Source organism: Malania oleifera, chromosome 2 (assembly GCF_029873635.1).
Source record: "Malania oleifera isolate guangnan ecotype guangnan chromosome 2, ASM2987363v1, whole genome shotgun sequence".
Lineage (NCBI taxonomy): Eukaryota > Viridiplantae > Streptophyta > Magnoliopsida > Santalales > Ximeniaceae > Malania > Malania oleifera.
The window spans coordinates 53,781,130-53,800,106 of NC_080418.1; the positions used below are offsets into that span (position 1 = coordinate 53,781,130).

Genomic DNA, 18,977 nt, shown 5'->3' on the forward strand with positions numbered 1-18,977 from the left:
AAGAATTATGTATCCCACCCTACCCTATGCGACTCCATGGGTTAATTATTGTTTTCACCTGTACGCTTGTTGATACATAGAAAAAGTGGGGAAAGGGGGAAAGTCTTATCTTCCCTCTCAAACCCGTGTCCTTCAATCTTAAAAGAAGACACTGTCTGGACTGCTTCATAGTCACCATCAGATTATTGCCTCTAACAACATAATTACTTGAAAATTATGTATGAAACCTTAAACAAATGGAAGTGCACCATAACAATGGCGTAGGCTAAGTTCTTTTTCCAAAGAAACGTGTTTTTCTCAATGCAAAGCTCATTTTACAAGCTTCACAATCCCAACTTGCTGGCCAATAATCCCCACCACCAACCTCAAAAAGGAAAAATTAAATAAATAAAAAAGAGCTAACACCATAAATAATTACACCTTTGATGATATCTCTATGAACAACTGAAAAATACACAAGAAATTCAGTATCAACTTCAAAATCAGGAGGTGGTGCTTCTATACCCCTGTCCGCATTGTCTGTAATTAGCAACTGTTAAAAGGCCTGCGTCATGAACTGTAAGACTTGGCAACTATGCTTCCCATAATAGTTGATTCAGTTCATGAAGGTCTTCATCATCCTCCTGCTGCTGCTCTTGATCTTCATCATGACACTGCTGATTAAATCCTGTTTGTTGATAGAACATCTCTTTTTCCGCATTCCAATCCTCGGAAATCTTCTCCATCACATCACCGATCAAAGTCATATTTTCTGAAATGTGCTTTATGTTCTGGACATCTCCCAATTTGCTAGCCTCTTTGCATAGGGAAACAAGTTGAAAAGGTTGAAATACAATTATACAAATAAATAAATGACAGAAACCAACACACACTGACACACGATGACAAACAACAAAGCCTTTTATCCCATGTATTTGGCATGGTCACAAGAATTCTCTGTTCACAAAGATCAATGTCATAGCATTTGCAAAGTTTTACGGGAATACACAAGAATAAATTGTAAACAAATACACACAGCCACAAAAAAAAAATATAGAGGGAGTAAGATTTTGACAGAAAGAGTAATTTAAATAATCATTGGTTAAATAAATACAATTATGTGAGATTTGCCTATGTTCATGATACCTAAAATTAAGTTTGGACATATACTAATCCTCCTTAAGTCCTCCAAATTATTTTAATCAGCTTACGAGGGTATTTGGGAAAAGCACTTTTCGTAGAAAAAGTACTTATATAGAAATAGTTGGGGTTACTTATTATAAATACTTTTTCAAATAAGTAGTATTTTCAAAAATATTATATATTTTTTCAAAAAATACTTATTTTCGTTTTAAAAAAATAGTTTGGAGAAGTACTTTTTAAAATAAGTACTTATTTAAATGTAAGTCAGACACTACTTATTGACATGAGTACTAACAAATAATTCTCTTAAAAAGGTACTTATTTTTTAAGATGTTCCAAACAAGGGCTAAGTTTGAACACTCATGAATTAGTTTTTAATTTTAAATTGAATCAATAATTGAATCTAAATATTAAGTTTTGTTCCATATCTAATATCTGAATGTGTTATTTTCCAAGTTTAACCATATAGAGTAGAACTGTCCAGTATAATTAAGATATAATTGCATAAATGAATTTTTTGAATTTAATCATATATTATTTAGCAAAGTTTTAAAAGGAGAAAGCATAAGTCAGGCCACTCTAACCCTTAAGAGACAAGGCGTTGGGGCATAAGCCTTTTGCAAACTACTTGTTGGTCATTCAAAAAAATTGCTAACTTAAATTCATTACATAAATCATGACAAGAGATAGCAATAACATAACAAAGTTCAAATTATTTTTAAAGATCTAAGATACAACTCAATTTTTTTGAAGAGGTTGAGGTTCAAGAGTTTTAGAAATCAACTCATATTACGATATTCCTTTTATATAAACATGGAATCAATATTTTCTAGCCAAATCTTACTTGAGAATTGCACACCAAAAATGCATCAGTCTCAAGTAAAAAGCCACAAATGGCATGCCTTTTGTACAAATGCATAAGCTTCAGTGTGTAATGCGGTAGCCTTTTTAAATTATGGTATTTTAGATTGAGCCTAAGGCATTTTAGGCATGCCTTGCCTTAAGACAAGCCTCAAGGTGAGCCTTTGATTAAGCCTTTTAAAACATTGTTATCCAGTAATCATTAATAAAAATTATATAATTTTTTTTCCAGAAAAAAAATTAGAACTTAATATTTTAATTTTAAGAATACATCAAGTCATCCTTACTCACAGATGTTGAAGAAAGAAAACAAAACTGCCTGCCAAAGAAAGGAACTAGTGCCTCCTGCTGCTGAAGCAGATGGCTGGAGAGGGTGCTGGATGGAGGCAGCTGTAGCCTCTCATGCATAGTGTCGATTGTGGTAATGAGATAGGACTACATTTGGCTTTCGGACTCTGTTATTTTTATTTTTCGTAAGGTATAAAAATGGAAAAGTGACCTCTGAACTTTCCCTCTAACCAAAATATTTTCAATTCTGTCACCAACTTTAGAAAAATTTAAGAGCTGCCACCAATCGCTTTGATATCTAAATGGTTCGCTAAATAAGTGAATTTATTCAAACATAGCCTCGACAGGACATTCAGATCAAACAAGAACCCCGTAATCCTCCAATTGGTTAGACGTAATCAATTCCCTCACAATATTTTGTGAACATGTGGCTTTTTATTTTTTTTACCCAGTGGGGGAAGAAGAGACCACAAATATCCTGTAAGAGAATAAAAGTATACAAGAAAACTTAACAATATCCAGTCAAGTGATACACTAATCAAAAAGAAATTAATTAATGAAGCAGCATTTAACACGGACCAAGCTTTCTAGATTAAAATATGTTGAAGTAGGACACATTGATCCTTTTTTTAAAACAATGGTAAGCACAAATATCACTCGTCAGCATAAAGGGCAAACAACGTAGAAATATATAATATTATTCCACATTTCAAATTTCTATCCTGTTGATAGTGAGAGGAAGATACCTTTGATGGCAAGTTCCTTCGTCTTTGCATATGCTGTTGACATTTTCTTGAGTCCTTCCAGGTCAAGTTCCATGCCCTGGGACATGATGGGGCTTGCATTCAGATCTTCAAGCAAGATGGAGATCAACAAGATATTTAAAGCACAAGCTATTTTTGAAAAAGGATACTAAAAAGGAAAATCAAGACCAACAATCTGATTCCAATAATAGGCTAAAAAACCATGAAAAAGTACAACTGAAATTGTCAATTTACACAAACTGACATTGATCCAGCTCCAAATTGGCAGTAGTTTTCTTTAACAAGTTTTCACTAGACATCTGATGAAGGTTCCGCCTTGACATTAAAGACCTTATAGGCTACTCCAGTGCATGCACCATAAAACACTTCAATTTTCATCTTTGGAAAAGGAAAAAAATTAAATAACACAAAAATGTATTGTACCAAATAAGACAACACATTTAAGATGGATAACTGCTTTGCTATCCAATTCATTTAAAAGTTCGGTATAATATTTAAAAATCTGCTTAAGATTGACTTGTAGTTAAAGAAGTTAAATCTATTTATCTCCTTTGTCCAATTGACTACAAAAATTCACCTTGTTTTCCAATTTTTTGAAGTTTTCCATCATTGTATGAAGAACTTGGAAGGCAACGTTTTGACATTTTCCAGTTTCCTATACAAAATTTAAAGAACTTTGAAAAACCAGAAAGATGCTAGCTTTTTTTACATAAAAAATTGAAAAATTAAAAAAAAAAAAGGAAAATTAAAGAGTTCTTGATATGTCAAAAAGTCCTAATTATCTCTAATAAACAATGTTAATTGAAAATAGCCTGATGGTCCCCACTCCAGCCTATTGTCAGTACCAAGAATTAGCAGACATCAATCATATTCTCTCATACTCCACACAACTAGAGGATAAATCATAGTGAAAATAATCATACAAATGTTATTAAAAAAAAACATTTGTTGTGTTTGCAAACATGGATTTCAGGCCTTGGAACTAAAATTATGTAAATTTGGACAAAACTCAATACTACTTTTCATTGAACTTTGTCCAAGTCCATTCTACTCCCCATCCAGCGCTCCAAATCCTTGTTCCCAAGAACATCCTATCATTCTCAATTTTTACTAGAAAACATGATTTTATAATATAACATACAAAAAATTCTTACTTGGTAATAAATTACTAACTCCTCACTGTTTCAATGATTTAAATCTTCCAGACAACTCTGGTTATTGATGAATTTCAAAATATTATCTGCATTGAACAACGCTTAACACAAATTAGTTATTAATATATTGGAAGCTCCCATTGGTTTCACCAATTGATGCATCCTTTGTTTCTAGCTTAAGAGGTTAGAAATCTCATCATATATCACCTCTGAGAATCATGAAACTCACCAGGTCAAGGTGGAGGAAGTGCTCAATCCGATTATTTGCCAGTAACCTGTTCAGGAAACGGCAACAAGGCACAAAAATGTTATGAAATCATGTGAAATATTGACCAATGTATTAAGCTAGAACAGAACACATTAATAGATTATAAGTTGGCAGTATACTTCTTATAAGCAACTTGAACTTGGGCATTCTGTATGTCTGTGAGTTCATTTAACCTCTCGGCAGCACAGCCTTCATTCGTGTCCACAAACCCAAAAAGGAACATGTTCCTCTCTAGCATCCTTTCTACCAAAGCCGATACTACGTTTATACCATTTTCTTTTGCATCAACAACTAGGTCTTTGAGTTTCTTCATCTCTCCTGCCAAATTATGACAATGAGGGGAAAAAGCATTAGGAGAGTACCTAATTATCATAACATATTATCGCTTATACTAATCATGCCACCGGCTATCATATGGAACATTAAAACTAGAGAACATAACAAATTGAGCCAGATTTTACTATGAATCAGGCAGTTGATTTTCATTTTTTTGTGCTTTTCTTAGACCTCTATCCCGCCTTTAGCTCTTAGTTTCTCCACTTTAATCGGAAATATTGGAAAATGTTTAATAATAACACTAAATATAAGAACAAGAAAAAAATATAAAGGGTGCAACTAAAAGATATCTAATTTTCGTACTAAGAATGCTTCTTTAGTTCAGATGATCTATGGAACTAACAATTGAACTTTCTCATCAAGAAAAGTTGGGGGGAACTATACAAGAGGCCTTGGTTCATGTCTCAAGGAGGTTTGAACAGGGTTTACCTGTCAAGTGTGCCAACACTAGCAACTACCTCTATTTAGCCTTCCTTGGTTTCACTTACCTATGAAAATTGAGGAGGCCAGCCAAAGAATATGGAAGAAACGTACTTGTAACAGAAAAAGGAATATGAAAGAAAAATTGAAGCCAAACAGGAGTGTGACCCAATAGTAATTACTGTTTAGCTTCAATAACGCGCCCCCCCCCCCCCCCCTCTTCCCCCCCCAGAGAGAGAGAGAGAAGGCACCAGGACTCCAAGCTTGCAAGAATGCCCCTCTGCCGCATACTACACCACATGCCCTCTGGCCAAGAAGAATGCCCAAAAGTCAGGCAGTCCTACTGAAAATTGAACCCACACCTGCAGTTGCTAAATGGTGTGCCCAGGCAACAAAATGGCACAAAGTGCAACTGTTGGACTTCACCTGGGCCCAAGTGAGGAACCTTCAACCAGGAACAGCCCTAGGCCCAAGGTGCACGGGGCACAAAGCCCTAATAGGTGCACTATTGACAGTTAGGCTGTTTAATTGTTTAAAGCTTCAAAGTTGTCAGGCTTGATATATTATACGCTTCTGGGCCTAATTGTGTGTACAACAAAGCCCATGGACCCAAAGAGAAAAAGTTTTAAAAAGCATGTAAGTTACATGCGTAAAAGTAAAACAAGCAAAAATATATTCAGAAAATGGAATATAATGGCGAACACTAAATGATCATCAGCAACAATATAGATGCATACAAACCTGGGTATATATGAAAGTATATTATTTGAAGTTCTTTTTTAGAAAGAGGGAAGGAATATATTAGCTCAAACGGATAAAAATATAACCAGGAAAACAGAAACAGCAAACCAGAACCAACAGAAGAACAGAATTAGCAGAATAAAAACAGCTTCCTCCCTCCTAGCAGACAGGTTTTCATAAACCAATCTGATTCTAAATCTCCAGATGTGATATACAAAAGCAGCAAATGGAGTACCGCACAAGTTTGTAAGAGGGCCAGGATTCAAATTGCAGAGCCTTTCAACTTCATATTCCCCCAACATAATCGGATAAAGGACCTTCAGAGCTTCAGTAGCTTTTCAATAAACTAATCTTGAGAACCAACAGTTGAAAACCATATGGTTTCTTGTATCACCCTCGTACTGGCAGAATAGACATTTCTGAGTAATATTTCCATTCCATTTTTGCAATTTGATCAAGAGTTTTAGCCTATCACTAAAAGCTAACCACAGGATGAAGGCATGCTTTGGAATGTAGCCTTTGAACCAGATAAACTAAGAGCCTTAGATTAGGGAACAAGAGGCCTCCCTATCTTATGGTCTCTCAAGCAGTAGCAAAGTTCAAAGAACTTGAGCAATCCTCCACAATAACTTTGTACTGAACCGTGGGATAAGGATCAAAATCAAGAGCATCCAAAATAGCTAAAACAGGAACAGGAGTCCTTCTAGGCCAGCACTATCTCCCGTTTTTTATAATACTACTCACCTTAGCTTCCAATGGAAGAGACAAATCATGAAGAATATTCGGGCCAAACTTGTCAGTCAAAGACCCAAAGGAGTGCCAATTATCAAAGAACAAAAGAGTTTTGCAACCTACCTAGCAAAAATAAATAAATAAAAGAGTTTTGCAATTATTTCCAACAATGTGCTTGAAAAGCTGACTTATCTTGCTCCTAACTCCAAGCACTCACTTCCAAACACCATTAAGAAAATTCCTAGATAATTTATTAGAAAGTTAAGAAGTAAAATTAACTTGCCTTTGAAATCTCAAAACTAACATTAAGAAAATTTTATACTTAAATGCTTCCAGCTTCCAAATAAACTATTCTTGTGGAAATCAAGCAAATTAGGATTTACAAATTCTTTAGCAATGTTTTGAAAAGGCAAAACTGTAACACAATGCATTTTAACAATAATGATGAAAGGTGTAGGCAAGGTCATAAATTTATATTTTAACTAAAGTTTAGAGGCTTCGAGTACAAAAATCTTGAAGTGGAGGTCAAATTGGATTTCCTTTTTAAAAAAATGAAGGGAACCAATAGTAAAGCATAGAATTATTTTATGAGAATTAGAAACTATTATTGGACATAATAATGCAAGATTTAGAACTAGAATATTATAAATAAATACATCAAGGACAGGAATGTAGTGTATAAGGTTAAATAACTGCAATATAAGAATGAGGCAAAAAAATATATTTAGTTAATTCAAAATGAAATTCATACATAAAATAAATGTTATTAATTATACCAATAGAGATAATTTAGACAAAAAAATGATCAAGTAAAATGTTGTAGCTAATTTCTCATATAAGAAAGCTATAATTTTTTAGATAAGAGAAATTTTATTACTAACCAGAACATAGTACAAAAGGCTGAGGGCACGGCGTCCGCATAGAAAAATGTTCACCCACCATAAAAGATTGCAGCAGAGCTGCTCCCCAATCCCCTTAAAGACCAGACAGCAATAACAGCCCAAAAAACCCAAAAGAATGGACCCAAAAAGTAGCCAAGAATACCACTGTATCTGATAATGAACATGGACAAGATGAGAAGTTCTCACATTCCACTCAAGCCAAAGAGTCCAAAGATTGCGAAAAAACTGGTCCATTCCATAGGATGTGTCCCCATGGTTTTAAATCGCGGTAGCGGGTAGCGTAACATAATGGTAACGGGTGTAACGGAAAGCAGGAATAATGGATGTTACATAATGGGAAGCAAGTGTAACGGCCGTGAATTTTTTTTTGAAGCACACACAACCTTGTGCATATTGGCGTACTTGCATTTTTAAGCTTTAAGCCCTTCTTAGAAAGAGTTTTAGTGTATTTTGGATCCTTTAGTTCGAGTAACTAAGTTATTTGGTAAGGGCAACAAGTTTACATTTGTTTTAAACCACCATTGATAAAAAAAAAATTACATGTGTATGCATATTTATACTTCTCATTGTTCTTATCTATGATAAATTCTTATTTGTGCTAAATTAATTAATAAAACAAAATACATTATATACTTCATTAATCTATTAGACACATAAGACGTATGAATAATAAAAATATAAAATAGTTAGAAAAGAAAGAAGGTTGAAGTTGAGAAATATAGAACATTAATATCACATTACTAATATTATCAAAATAAAATATTTTCCTAACAAGTAAGTATTTTCAAATTGTTAATAAATGCATCTATTGTGAGTATTTAAAGAAATAGTACCCTCTTGCCACTTGGTATATTGAGAATGATATATGAAAGAGAGGGAAAAAGAAAGAAGAAAAAGTAAAAAATAAAATAATTTTTGGTGTAACAGTCTTGTAGCGGTTATGTAACGGCTGTAGCGGCCTTTACGTAATGGTCACAATCCGAAACGGCCGCTACGCCCGTGATTTTTCTTCCCACCGATTTCGTGGTGTGTAACGGTATCGGTAACCCAAAAAACCGTTACGTAACGGCATTACATAACAGTCGCAGCCTTTATTTAAAAACATGTGTGTCCTTTTTTGCTTGAGCCAAAACCCCCTACTAGCTTACTAGAAAGAGATCTCTAACATTCCAATGCACCACTCAAGCTTTTCCAAGATACAAAAGAGAGCATTCCAAAAGATACAGTGCCACTTTACAATAAAGAAAAAGGCAAGTGTTCATTTTTGTTGGACTTGTCACACTTTGAGCATATGTCAGCACTGAGAGACATGTAGGGCCTTCTTAGTTGTAACATGTGATACGTATTAATTCTATCAAGTAGCACAGTCTAGGTGAAGGTCTGAATCTTCAAGGGAACCTTAGCCTTCCAAATGTTTTGTCTTCAAGGGGAGTTTGAAAGCTATAAGCATATACTTCTTGTAAGTTGTAATGATCCTTAGTTCCAATAAAAAATAATAAAAGATAAATTAGGGAAGAAATCTCAATATGGGTCTTGAATCTCAACTTTGAATTTCCAGGAAATTCATTCTACAGTTAAATTTGACAAATTTTGCCGAGATTTGAGATTTCAATAACTTTAGATGATTTGTGGAATTGGAATTTTCAACGGATTGATTGTCATTCCGATTTCAAGGATGGTGGAAAGTGGGAATTTTGTTTGATTTCAACAATTTTGTAGAAATTTAAGACCACGAGCGTAAGCCTCAAGACGTTAGGATAAGCCTTTTGGGAATTTAACTTTATATTATATTATATATATCATAGTCCTTGAAGTTAAGATGACATTAAAAAAGATGGCATTAAAAAAATGAAAAATGGGAAATCTATAGGACCAGATAAAATACCAATTGAAGTTCAGAAATATTTAGGGGATAAAGGAATTATTTGGTTAACTAATCTATTCAATAATATTATAAAAATTAAGAAAATTCCAGACGAATGGAGGAAAAGTACGTTAGTACCTCTATATAAAAACATAGGCGACATTCAAAACTATAATAAATATCGTGGAATTAAGATTAAGAGCCATACAATGAAATTGCGAGAAAGGGTAATTGAACATAGAATAAGATAGAAACGAAGATTTCAGAAAATCAATTTGGTTTTATGGCTAGAGGATCAACAATAGAAACTATTTATCTTTTAAGAAGTATAATGGAAAAGTTTAGGTAAAAAAAGGACTTGCATATGGTGTTTATTAATCTAGAGACAGCTTATGATAGAGTACCTAGGGAAGTGCTTTGGTGGGTATTAGAAAAGAAAGGAGTTTGCAGTAGGTATACGGAGGTCATTAAGGATATGTATGATAGAGTAGTGACTAGCGTCAAGACCGCAAGAGAGTCTAGAGAGTTCCCAATCTCAATAGGTGTTCATCAAGATTCTACTTTGGGTCCTTATCTATTTACTTTAGTAATTGATGAAATTACTAGGAATATCCAAAATGAGATCCCTTGATGTATGTTGTTTGTAAATGATATCGTGTTGATTGATGATAGTAGAAGCGGAGTGGAATCTAAGCTAGAACTTTGGAAAACCACATTAGAGTCTAAAAGGTTTAGGATAAGTAGGAATAAGACTGAATATATGAAATGTAATTTCAGCAATGCATGGACTAGCAATAGAGAGAAGATTAAATTGGATAATCAACAGAATTAATAGCATTGATAGATTTAGATATCTTGGATCTATTATGCAAGGTGAAAGGGAAATTGAAGAAGATGTAGTACATAGAATATAGACAGGTTGGGTAAAATGGAGGAGTGCGTCAAGTGTGTTGTGTGATCGTAGAATACCCTTAAAATTAAAAAAAAGGTTTTATAAGACAGCTATAAGGCCAGCTATGCTTTATGGTTCAGAATGCTGGACAACTAGAAACAACATATACAAGCAATGAAAGTTGTTGAGATGCGTATGCTAAGGTGGATGAGTGGTTTAACATTAAAAGATATAGCAAGAAATACACATATACACAAAAATTTAGGCATTGCACCGGTTGAAAACAAGATAAACGCAGACCTGGTAGAACACTTGTGAGGAGGAATGAGTTAGTTATGGTTTCTAGCACGAAAAGGGGTAGGGGTAGGCCTAAAATTACTTGGAATGAGGATCTAATAGAGGGAAATGCTCTAGATCAAATGAATTGGCGAAAAAGGATTCATGTAGCCGACCCCACCTAGTGGGACTTAAGTGCGCGCGCGCGCACACACAAACAATTCTTTTGAAAAGGTTTAGGCTCAATAGTTTAAAGGTTCATTCAGATTAGAATATTTCTTAATATTCTCACACAAACATACTTGCTAGCCCTAATTTACCAACCAAGTCTAACATAAAATTTACAAACTATGTACTAGCCTCGACCTAAAAAGTGCACATTTTGCTCAAATGCATAAGCATTGATGTATTACGCATTTGCCTTTCAGGACTTAAGAGGGCATTTTAGGGACACCTTGCCTAGAGGCAGTCCTTGATTGTGTCTAAAAAATTTTTCCCGTTAAAAAAAAAAATTTAGAACCCTAAATTTGAAAAATAAAAAATAAAAATAAATTTAAAAAAAAAAAACCAAAAGGGATAAAAGTTGATGAACTATCAATTTCAATTATAAAAGCTCATGGAAAAGGTTTTAAGTAATTTCGTATAGAAAATGGTCAATTTTAGGGCTTTTACTGTTTTACATTGCAGGGTTTGACCATTTAACATGATCTGTTGGACCTAGGATGGACATGGCTGCTTGTTGTACAATGAATCGTACAACTTGAAAATAATCATAAAATTCAAGATCAATTCTTGCATACTTCCAAGTCAGCTAGTAGATTTGAAACAGCAGACTAGTGAACAGAATCTAACTAAATCATATGATTCCAATCATGAAGCGTTCAACTTCAACACCATTAAATCATTACAACTACATTTTAATAATTCTCTACACCATACCACTGCAAGTGATGTGTGAAATGAAGAAGAGACTCCAAAAGGGGCAAAAAAGCACACATACAAATAAGTAGAGATGTAATGCCTCTTCTGAAACTATAATTCCACAATTTGTTAAGTACATTTGACGATCTCGTCAACTTGAGACCCATAGGATAGCCAACACATAAAACAGGGGAAAATCCTAAAATCAACAAATGCAGGTTATCTTTAGCCAAAAGAAAAAGAACTCTCTAGAAATTTTGTAAATATGATATTTTGCACCAAACTTCCACCATCAATTCCTAAGGTAAGATCCAATCATTATTTTTACACCCTTACTTACACTCGAGAAAGAAAAACCCCATATAGACTGCAAGTTAAAAAAAACAAAAAAAACAAAAACAAAAAGAAAAATAAAAATAAGAAAAAGAAGAAGATAGCACATCTCAAAAACTAGAGTGTTTACCTAGAGATAATTTCTATAGCATGTTTCTCTATTGGAATGGTATGTATCAAACTAGACATTCAATCGTGTGATGTGGCCCAGTGGCACTGACCAAATGTAGAGATTAGACCATGTAAGGCATGGCTTGCGAGGGGTGAAGAGTTAGAAAACATATTAGAATTTTTGTTACAAATGGTCTGGAAATTAAACATGAATTTTTTATGAGGTAAGCATAGGAAAGAGGGTAAAGCATAAATAGCGATGTTCCCACAACTAGAATTCATTATTTATTATTCACTCAGGGTAAATCATTCAATCCCTCTTCGTGTCTTCTCTCATCTAAATGAACAACAAACAATGGATCTATATTCTTAATATTGGCAAAATGCACAAGATATATTGCAGTTGTATTCAAATCCTGACACAATGTTACCAAGTTATGACCAAGGGAGAAATATGCTCCAATATTCTGGGACTTGATCAGCTTGCCCCATTAGCATGACAGTTTGTCTAAATTTTCTTTTTTTGAATAAGAAAAAGCATATTGAGAAAAAAAAAAACCAAAACAAAAAAGCCAAAACAAACGAAAGAACAATGAGAGGAGAACAAAATGTCCTCCTAAAAGCTAAAAGAAAATGTACAATAAAATTACAATTTACAATAAAGCTGTCCTGCAATCCCTTTGGACATTAGACAGTGACATCCTCCAAAAATACCAAACCAATGGGCCTAAAAAGAAGCCAAAAACACCAATCTATCCATAACAAACAAGAAGTGTATGATCACTGAATATTCTTATGTAACTCTCAATCCAAAGGATCCACAGAATAGCAAAAAGTAAACAACACAAGTTCATAATGCCCTTCCCTTTCTATTTTTGCCAAAACCCAGATATCTCACTAGCAAGAAGTAACCACGACCAGAAGTACCACCTAAGCTTCACCAAGACAGGGAAAAAAAGGAGCATTCCATAGATGGTTCACTAACTTACAATAAAGAAAAAGGTGCACGCTTCATCAGACATACGACATATCAAGCACATACCGGATCCTCTAACCTGTAACAAATCCATGCATACGGATCCTATTAAGAGTCATAGTCCAAATGAAAGCCAAAATCTTAAAAGGAATCTTTGCCTTCCAAATGATGTGGCTGTAAGGAAAATGGTTTGAAAATTCCAACAAGATGGACTTCGCAAGGAGAAACTTCACTGTTGAACTTTTTCAACCTGACATCAAACAGTGTACTTGTTTGTCCTCACACTCCTCTTCTTAACCAATTCTTATCCTACTCAGTCTCGTGTCAATTCTCTGCAAAACCATGCTACCAATGTTATCTTTTTGACTTGTTATCAAATGGGGAGAGAATCCAGTTTTGGGAAGAAAACTAGATTGGGAATGTGTCTTTGGCTATTGGTTTCCCTCGTCTGTCTCATTTATCTAATCTGCATCAGCCTCCTATTGCTGTTTTGCTTATTTAGAAAAAAGGGTAGCCTTTCTTGGGATTTTCATTCTAGGAAACTCAATGATAGAGAAATTAATGAGCTTGCTTCTTTAACTATAATCTTTTCGCGCCTAGGTGGGTAGTAATAAATGTTTTTGGAGTCTTGATTCTTCTAGAATTTCTTGTGCAAATATTTCTTCCCTTATTTGATCCAGGACCCTAACATCAGCCCCTTTGGTATTTATTGCCGTATTCTTTAATATCGAAAGCTAAAGTTCCTTCAAAGATCAAGGCCTTTTCTTGGACAGCTACCTCGTGTCCTTTGTTTCAGGAATTGGGAAACTTGCTCTTATTTGTTTTTACACTATCCCTTCTCTTGGGAACTTGGAATAATTTTTTTGGGACTTGAAGAAAATTGGGTGCGCCCAGCCTCTTTGGAGTGCTTTTGTATTATTTTGTATTATTCTGTTTGGAGGTTCTAGTAAGAGGAAAGAGAGAAGTTTTGTGGCGGTGCACTGTTCTGGCTATTATTTGATGCATTTGGTGGAAAATTAATTCTAGAATCTTCAAGGAGTTGCCACTTCCCATAATTTGCTTTGGACCAAAGTGGTCTTCCTGGCATCCCTTGTGCTTGGCAAATAGTTTCTTTTGGCATGTTTCTTTGGAAGACATGCAGCAGAGGCACAATAGGCTAGTGATACTTTATTGATTTGTCTTGTATTTGGTTTCTTTTGTTTAGTTGCTTACCTTTTGTAAAGGAAGGAAATCTTGTCCTCCCTCATTTTCTCTTTTTTCATCTTCCAAGTGTGTACTCCTTTCTTCCTTAATACATATCTTTGTATATCCCAAACAAAAAGGCCAATAGATACTTACCTCCCCTGAGGTTTGGCAAAAAGACAAAGGCCTCCCCTGAGGTTTCAAAAATGCCATACCTACCCTAAGATTTACCAAAAAGACACATACCTCCCTCAAAAAAAACTTTTATTTTTGCAAAAATATAAGGGGCAGGTTGTCTTTTAAACAAAACTCAGGGGAGGTCCTTGGAATTCTTGAAACCTATGGGGAGGCCCTTGGAATTTTTGAAACCTTAGGGGAGGTCATTGTCTTTTTGTCAAACCTCCGAGGAGGTCATTGTCTTTTTGCCTAAACAAAATAGAACCCAATAAACAAATTTTGAATAGGCGAGAAAAGATACAGCAGAAAAAATACCTAGATCCCAAACTCCCTCATCAACTCTATTGAAGGGAACAAAATGATCCAATGCATTAAGCAAGGTAATGAGTTCATCAACCTCTCTTTCTTTGAGATTCCTAAAGAAATGGAAATCCCAAGAAAGAGACCTCCACTCAAAAGAGGCAGTTTGTGTAAATAAACACAAAATAGGCACTAACAGCATAAAATGAATATCACGCAAGAGATTTTTTTCAAATAAATTGTAATAAATCATGCTATTTGACTAAAAAATACATTTGCTCGTGTTTCTTATTAGTTTAAAAAAAGGGGGCTCCAATGCAAAGCTATAAATGAACAAATATTTCCTTATCTAACAATGTTACCTGGCGTTCTTTTTGCCCTTCCCCTTTAATTTTTTTTTTCTAATATTTTATGCAACCCTCCACTCTTTTCCTCTAGTTTGCATTTCAACCAAGTATATTCAAAGAGATTGCACTTGCCATTGAACAGTATGGCATGCCACTGGCTTTGACTTAAAGGACAACATGGCCAAAAGTTGAATGAACCCGCATGCAAGTCAAGCACCCAAGTGGCCATGCCAATTGATGAATAAAGATTTATGTTATGATAGGTTCTACGAATGGAATAGGATGGGGATGGAACAGTTATAAAAGGGCAGCCTAATGCAAAAAGCTCCGGCATATGTGCGGTCCAAGGAAGAGGCGGACCACGATGATTCTATAGTACGCAGCCTTACCTTACAAGAGGTTGTTTCCACGCCTCGAACTCGTAACCTGCAAGTCACATAGTGACAACTTTACTATTGCGCCCAGACAACTTTACCATTGCGCCTGGATGGAACATTTATCATATAGGTAAATGATTAGGTAAACAGTTGGTGTTGTTCTAAACAACATGGCAAAGCAGGGGGAAGAATCTTGCAAAACCATAATTCTTTCAAATGTAATTTAAGCCAAGTACCGGAAAAACTCCAATTTAAATTTGAAAAATGCAATTCCAACTCCTGCTAGTTTTGGAAAATCTAGGTGAAACTCAAGCGTATTTTTCTAGAAGGATACAATTGATTGTTGCTGGTAGGAATAATGTGGAACTCTGAGCCCTTGGGTGACATCTCGTCCCATATCCAGGATTAATGTTTCAAAGCCTCCTACCTGTCCGATTGTCAAGGTGAGTAAGGCTATTGGCAGCATTTCAAGACAAATCATAATTTGATTTGTAATTGGCTCACTCTTCTCACTGCAAGAACACTGCTAGGATCCCCCTAGAGGAACCTTCTTTGGGGGATATCAGAATTTGGGAATTCAGTAGAGTCAGGGAATACAAGGTTTGATCAGGTTAGCAAATGGCCCATAACATGCTTTGTATGAATAATATGGATAGATCTTCCTCATCAAATGTGTTGTCCCAGGTCCATGGAATAGCATTTGGAGATCGGATGTGTTCGCAAGGGTTAAGATTTTGATTAAAATGAATGACCTAACTTGAAGATGGTCTCTCCCTCTATTTATAATACAAATTAAATAAATTTTAAAGACAATATTACCCTTACTAACTCTCACTAATTAACATACTAACACAATAATAATAATACTAAAAGACATATATAACCTCTAACACTCCCCCTCAAGCTGGAGGATAAATGTCATAAGCTCCCAACTTGTTACAAATAAATTTAACACGAGCACCCCCCCCCCCCCCCAAAAAAAAAGCTTTGGTAAACAAATTAGCAAGCTGCATATCAATATTCACATAAGTAGTAGTAATGAGCTTCTACACAAGTTTCTCCTAAACAAAGTGGCAAACAACTTCAATGCACCTCGTCCACTGATGAAAGATTGGGTTGGAGGCAATATGAAGAGCTTCTTGTCTGTTACACATCAACTTCATAGGCTGAGAATGAGACATACCCAATTCTTCCAACATGTTCTTTAACCTGACAAGTTCACAAGTAATGCGAGCCATAGCTTTATATTTTGATTTAGCACTTGGCCTGGTCACCACAGTTTGTTTCTTACTCTTCCAAGAAACCAAATTACCACCAACCAAGATACAATACCCTATTATGGATCTCCAGTCGAAAGACGACCCAACCCAATCTGCATATGTATATTCATGGATATAAGTGTGACCCTAATCAAGATATAAAAGACCTCTCTCGGGTGAACCTTTGAGATATCTCGAGATGCAAATTACTTTGTCCCAATCACTTGTCCTCAAAGAATCTAGAAATTGACTCACAACACTTGCAAGAAATATATTCGGCTAAGTGACTCTGAGATAATTCAACTTTCCAACAAGTCTCCGATATTGTCTAGGATTAGGTAGCAAATCACCTATATCCGGCACTAAATTGTTGTTAGGATCCATGGGTGTATCAACCGGTTAGATCCCAACAATCCAATTTCATCCACCAGAACAAGAACATACTTCCTTTGTGACAAAATAGTTCCCATGCAAGATCTAGATACTTTTATACCCAAGAATTATTTCAACAGTCCCAAATCTTTGGTTTAGAAGTTAGTCTATAGAAAAGTACAAGACTCTGAAAAGAAATGAGATTGTATTCAACTAAAAGTAGGGAAATCCCCTTTATGTTCTCCACTTTTGCAATAATAAATGAAAAGAGTGTTAATTTGTTTTCTCCCCCTTTCTCCTCCCTAGTTTAGTGTGTCATTATGAAGGTTGTAGATCATGAAAAAAGAGATTCGCCAATGGTCAGCCAGACTAAAGGGAAAACCTTCGATCTGATGCTGGATAGAGTGGGAAAGGGCGAGTTTGTCATTGCGTTGGAGCAAAACGCTAAAGGTAATTGATGGGTGAGACTAGCAAGCATTTTTTTGTTTTTGTCCTCAGAGCATCAAAAGGAAATTAATGACGAGGATTTGTGCAGGAGTTTGTGTGGTGGCCAAAGAATTTGATGGGATGGTTTCCATTAATGATGAGGGGCCACAGAACACTAGTCACTCGTGGAGCAAGGTGGTGATGACAGGAAGCAACGAGACCTGACTGTGGGGATTCGATGCAGGTTGTGAAGGCTGGTTGTGCATTGTCGATTATCAATTCTGCTGTGCATCCAAATGTGGCTAGGGTTTCATTGAAGGATGGTTGGGTAGAGAAGATGGAGTGGAATGGATTGGGTTTTGTGAATGGGGATGGGCATGTGAGTCCAAGGGTTTTGGAATTGATTGGGCTGGGTATTATTAATATTTCACTACATCTGGAGAAGCTTTTGGGCATTCTTATATGAAATCCAGCATACAAAAGTGGGCCTCCAACTCAGACCCAAAAATCTAACTGACAGCAGGTCTATTTATCTCAGTCTCAGCAAATTAGACACAGTAGCAACCAGGCCAAAATCTGAGGTAATGTTTTAAATGAGCAGCCTATGAATCATCTTCTTCAAAGCAAGTCCACCTCCTTTCTTCTATTTCACAGGAGAAAGCGAAGGGAGCTACCTCCTCTTTTCTGGGAAGAGATTTCAGTCCAGCTAAGTTTGAAGGACAAAAGTCTGCAAAAGAGAGACTTGAGTCAAAAAAAAACTTGCACAAAGAAGAGAAATACTAGAGTCTCGAGTGCTGGCTATTGATAAATGAGGCATTACAAATGACCTAGAAGCTGGTGTTAACAAAATAAAATTCAATGGAAAGAGACAGAAGGAAAGTTATGTATCATAGAAGATCCAAATGCTCAGAGGGCTGCAACTCATGAGAGGAATGGCAAAGTTAAAGAGAAGAAGAAATGGGCATCTCTTGGGCAATGACAGAAGTCCTTCATGAGTTTGACTCTGACAGGGGAGTGCTTTTGGATGAAATTTGGGGACAATATGGATATGGCTAATGGCTTCATCTCTTTTGATTTACTTGAGGATTTACTGTATGGGCCTCCATCTCTAAGGAAGGTTTGGAGGAGATTCCCATTCAAGGATGGTGGTATGGATAATAAGCAAGAGTTTAATGGAATTCTGCCAACCCCTGTGAAGGAGATTTCTCGGAAGAATTTAGAAGCACAAGAATTGATGAATGATATGGGTTTATGACTGTCTAATCCTGGAGGAATCTAAGTCTTGATGGTGATAAAACTGTAAAAAAGTTGAGGCAAAGAAGCGCCAAAGAGGATTAGCTAATCTAAAGTGAACGTTGAACTACGATGGAAATGGTTTAAAGAGGGGTGTTCTTGGTTAATTCTTTTTTCTTTTTTCTTTTTCCAGAGGACTTCCTGTCATCATCTAGGTCATAATTTCTCTTTTCTATATATCCTTATTTATCAATATATATATATATATATATACACACACACACACATATATATTAATTGGAAAGAAAATGATTTGGCTATTGATCACTCCATTTTCTTTGCA

At 35.4% G+C, this 18,977-nt stretch overlaps 1 protein-coding gene across 4 annotated transcripts in view; it reads right to left on the reverse strand.

Moving 5' to 3' along the window:
* Positions 1-243: 243 nt before the first annotated feature.
* LOC131148679 (uncharacterized) overlaps positions 244-18,977 on the reverse strand; it is a 33,338-nt gene continuing 14,604 nt past the window's right edge. For all 4 annotated transcript variants that reach the window (XM_058098550.1, XM_058098551.1, XM_058098552.1 and 1 more), the window contains 4 exons: positions 4,577-4,775; positions 4,419-4,464; positions 3,018-3,093; positions 244-796 (listed from right to left, as the gene is read on the reverse strand). In XM_058098550.1, coding sequence (XP_057954533.1) covers positions 573-796; positions 3,018-3,093; positions 4,419-4,464; positions 4,577-4,775 — 545 coding nt within the window. In that variant the 3' untranslated portion in view covers positions 244-572. The remainder of the gene's footprint in view (positions 797-3,017; positions 3,094-4,418; positions 4,465-4,576; positions 4,776-18,977) is intronic.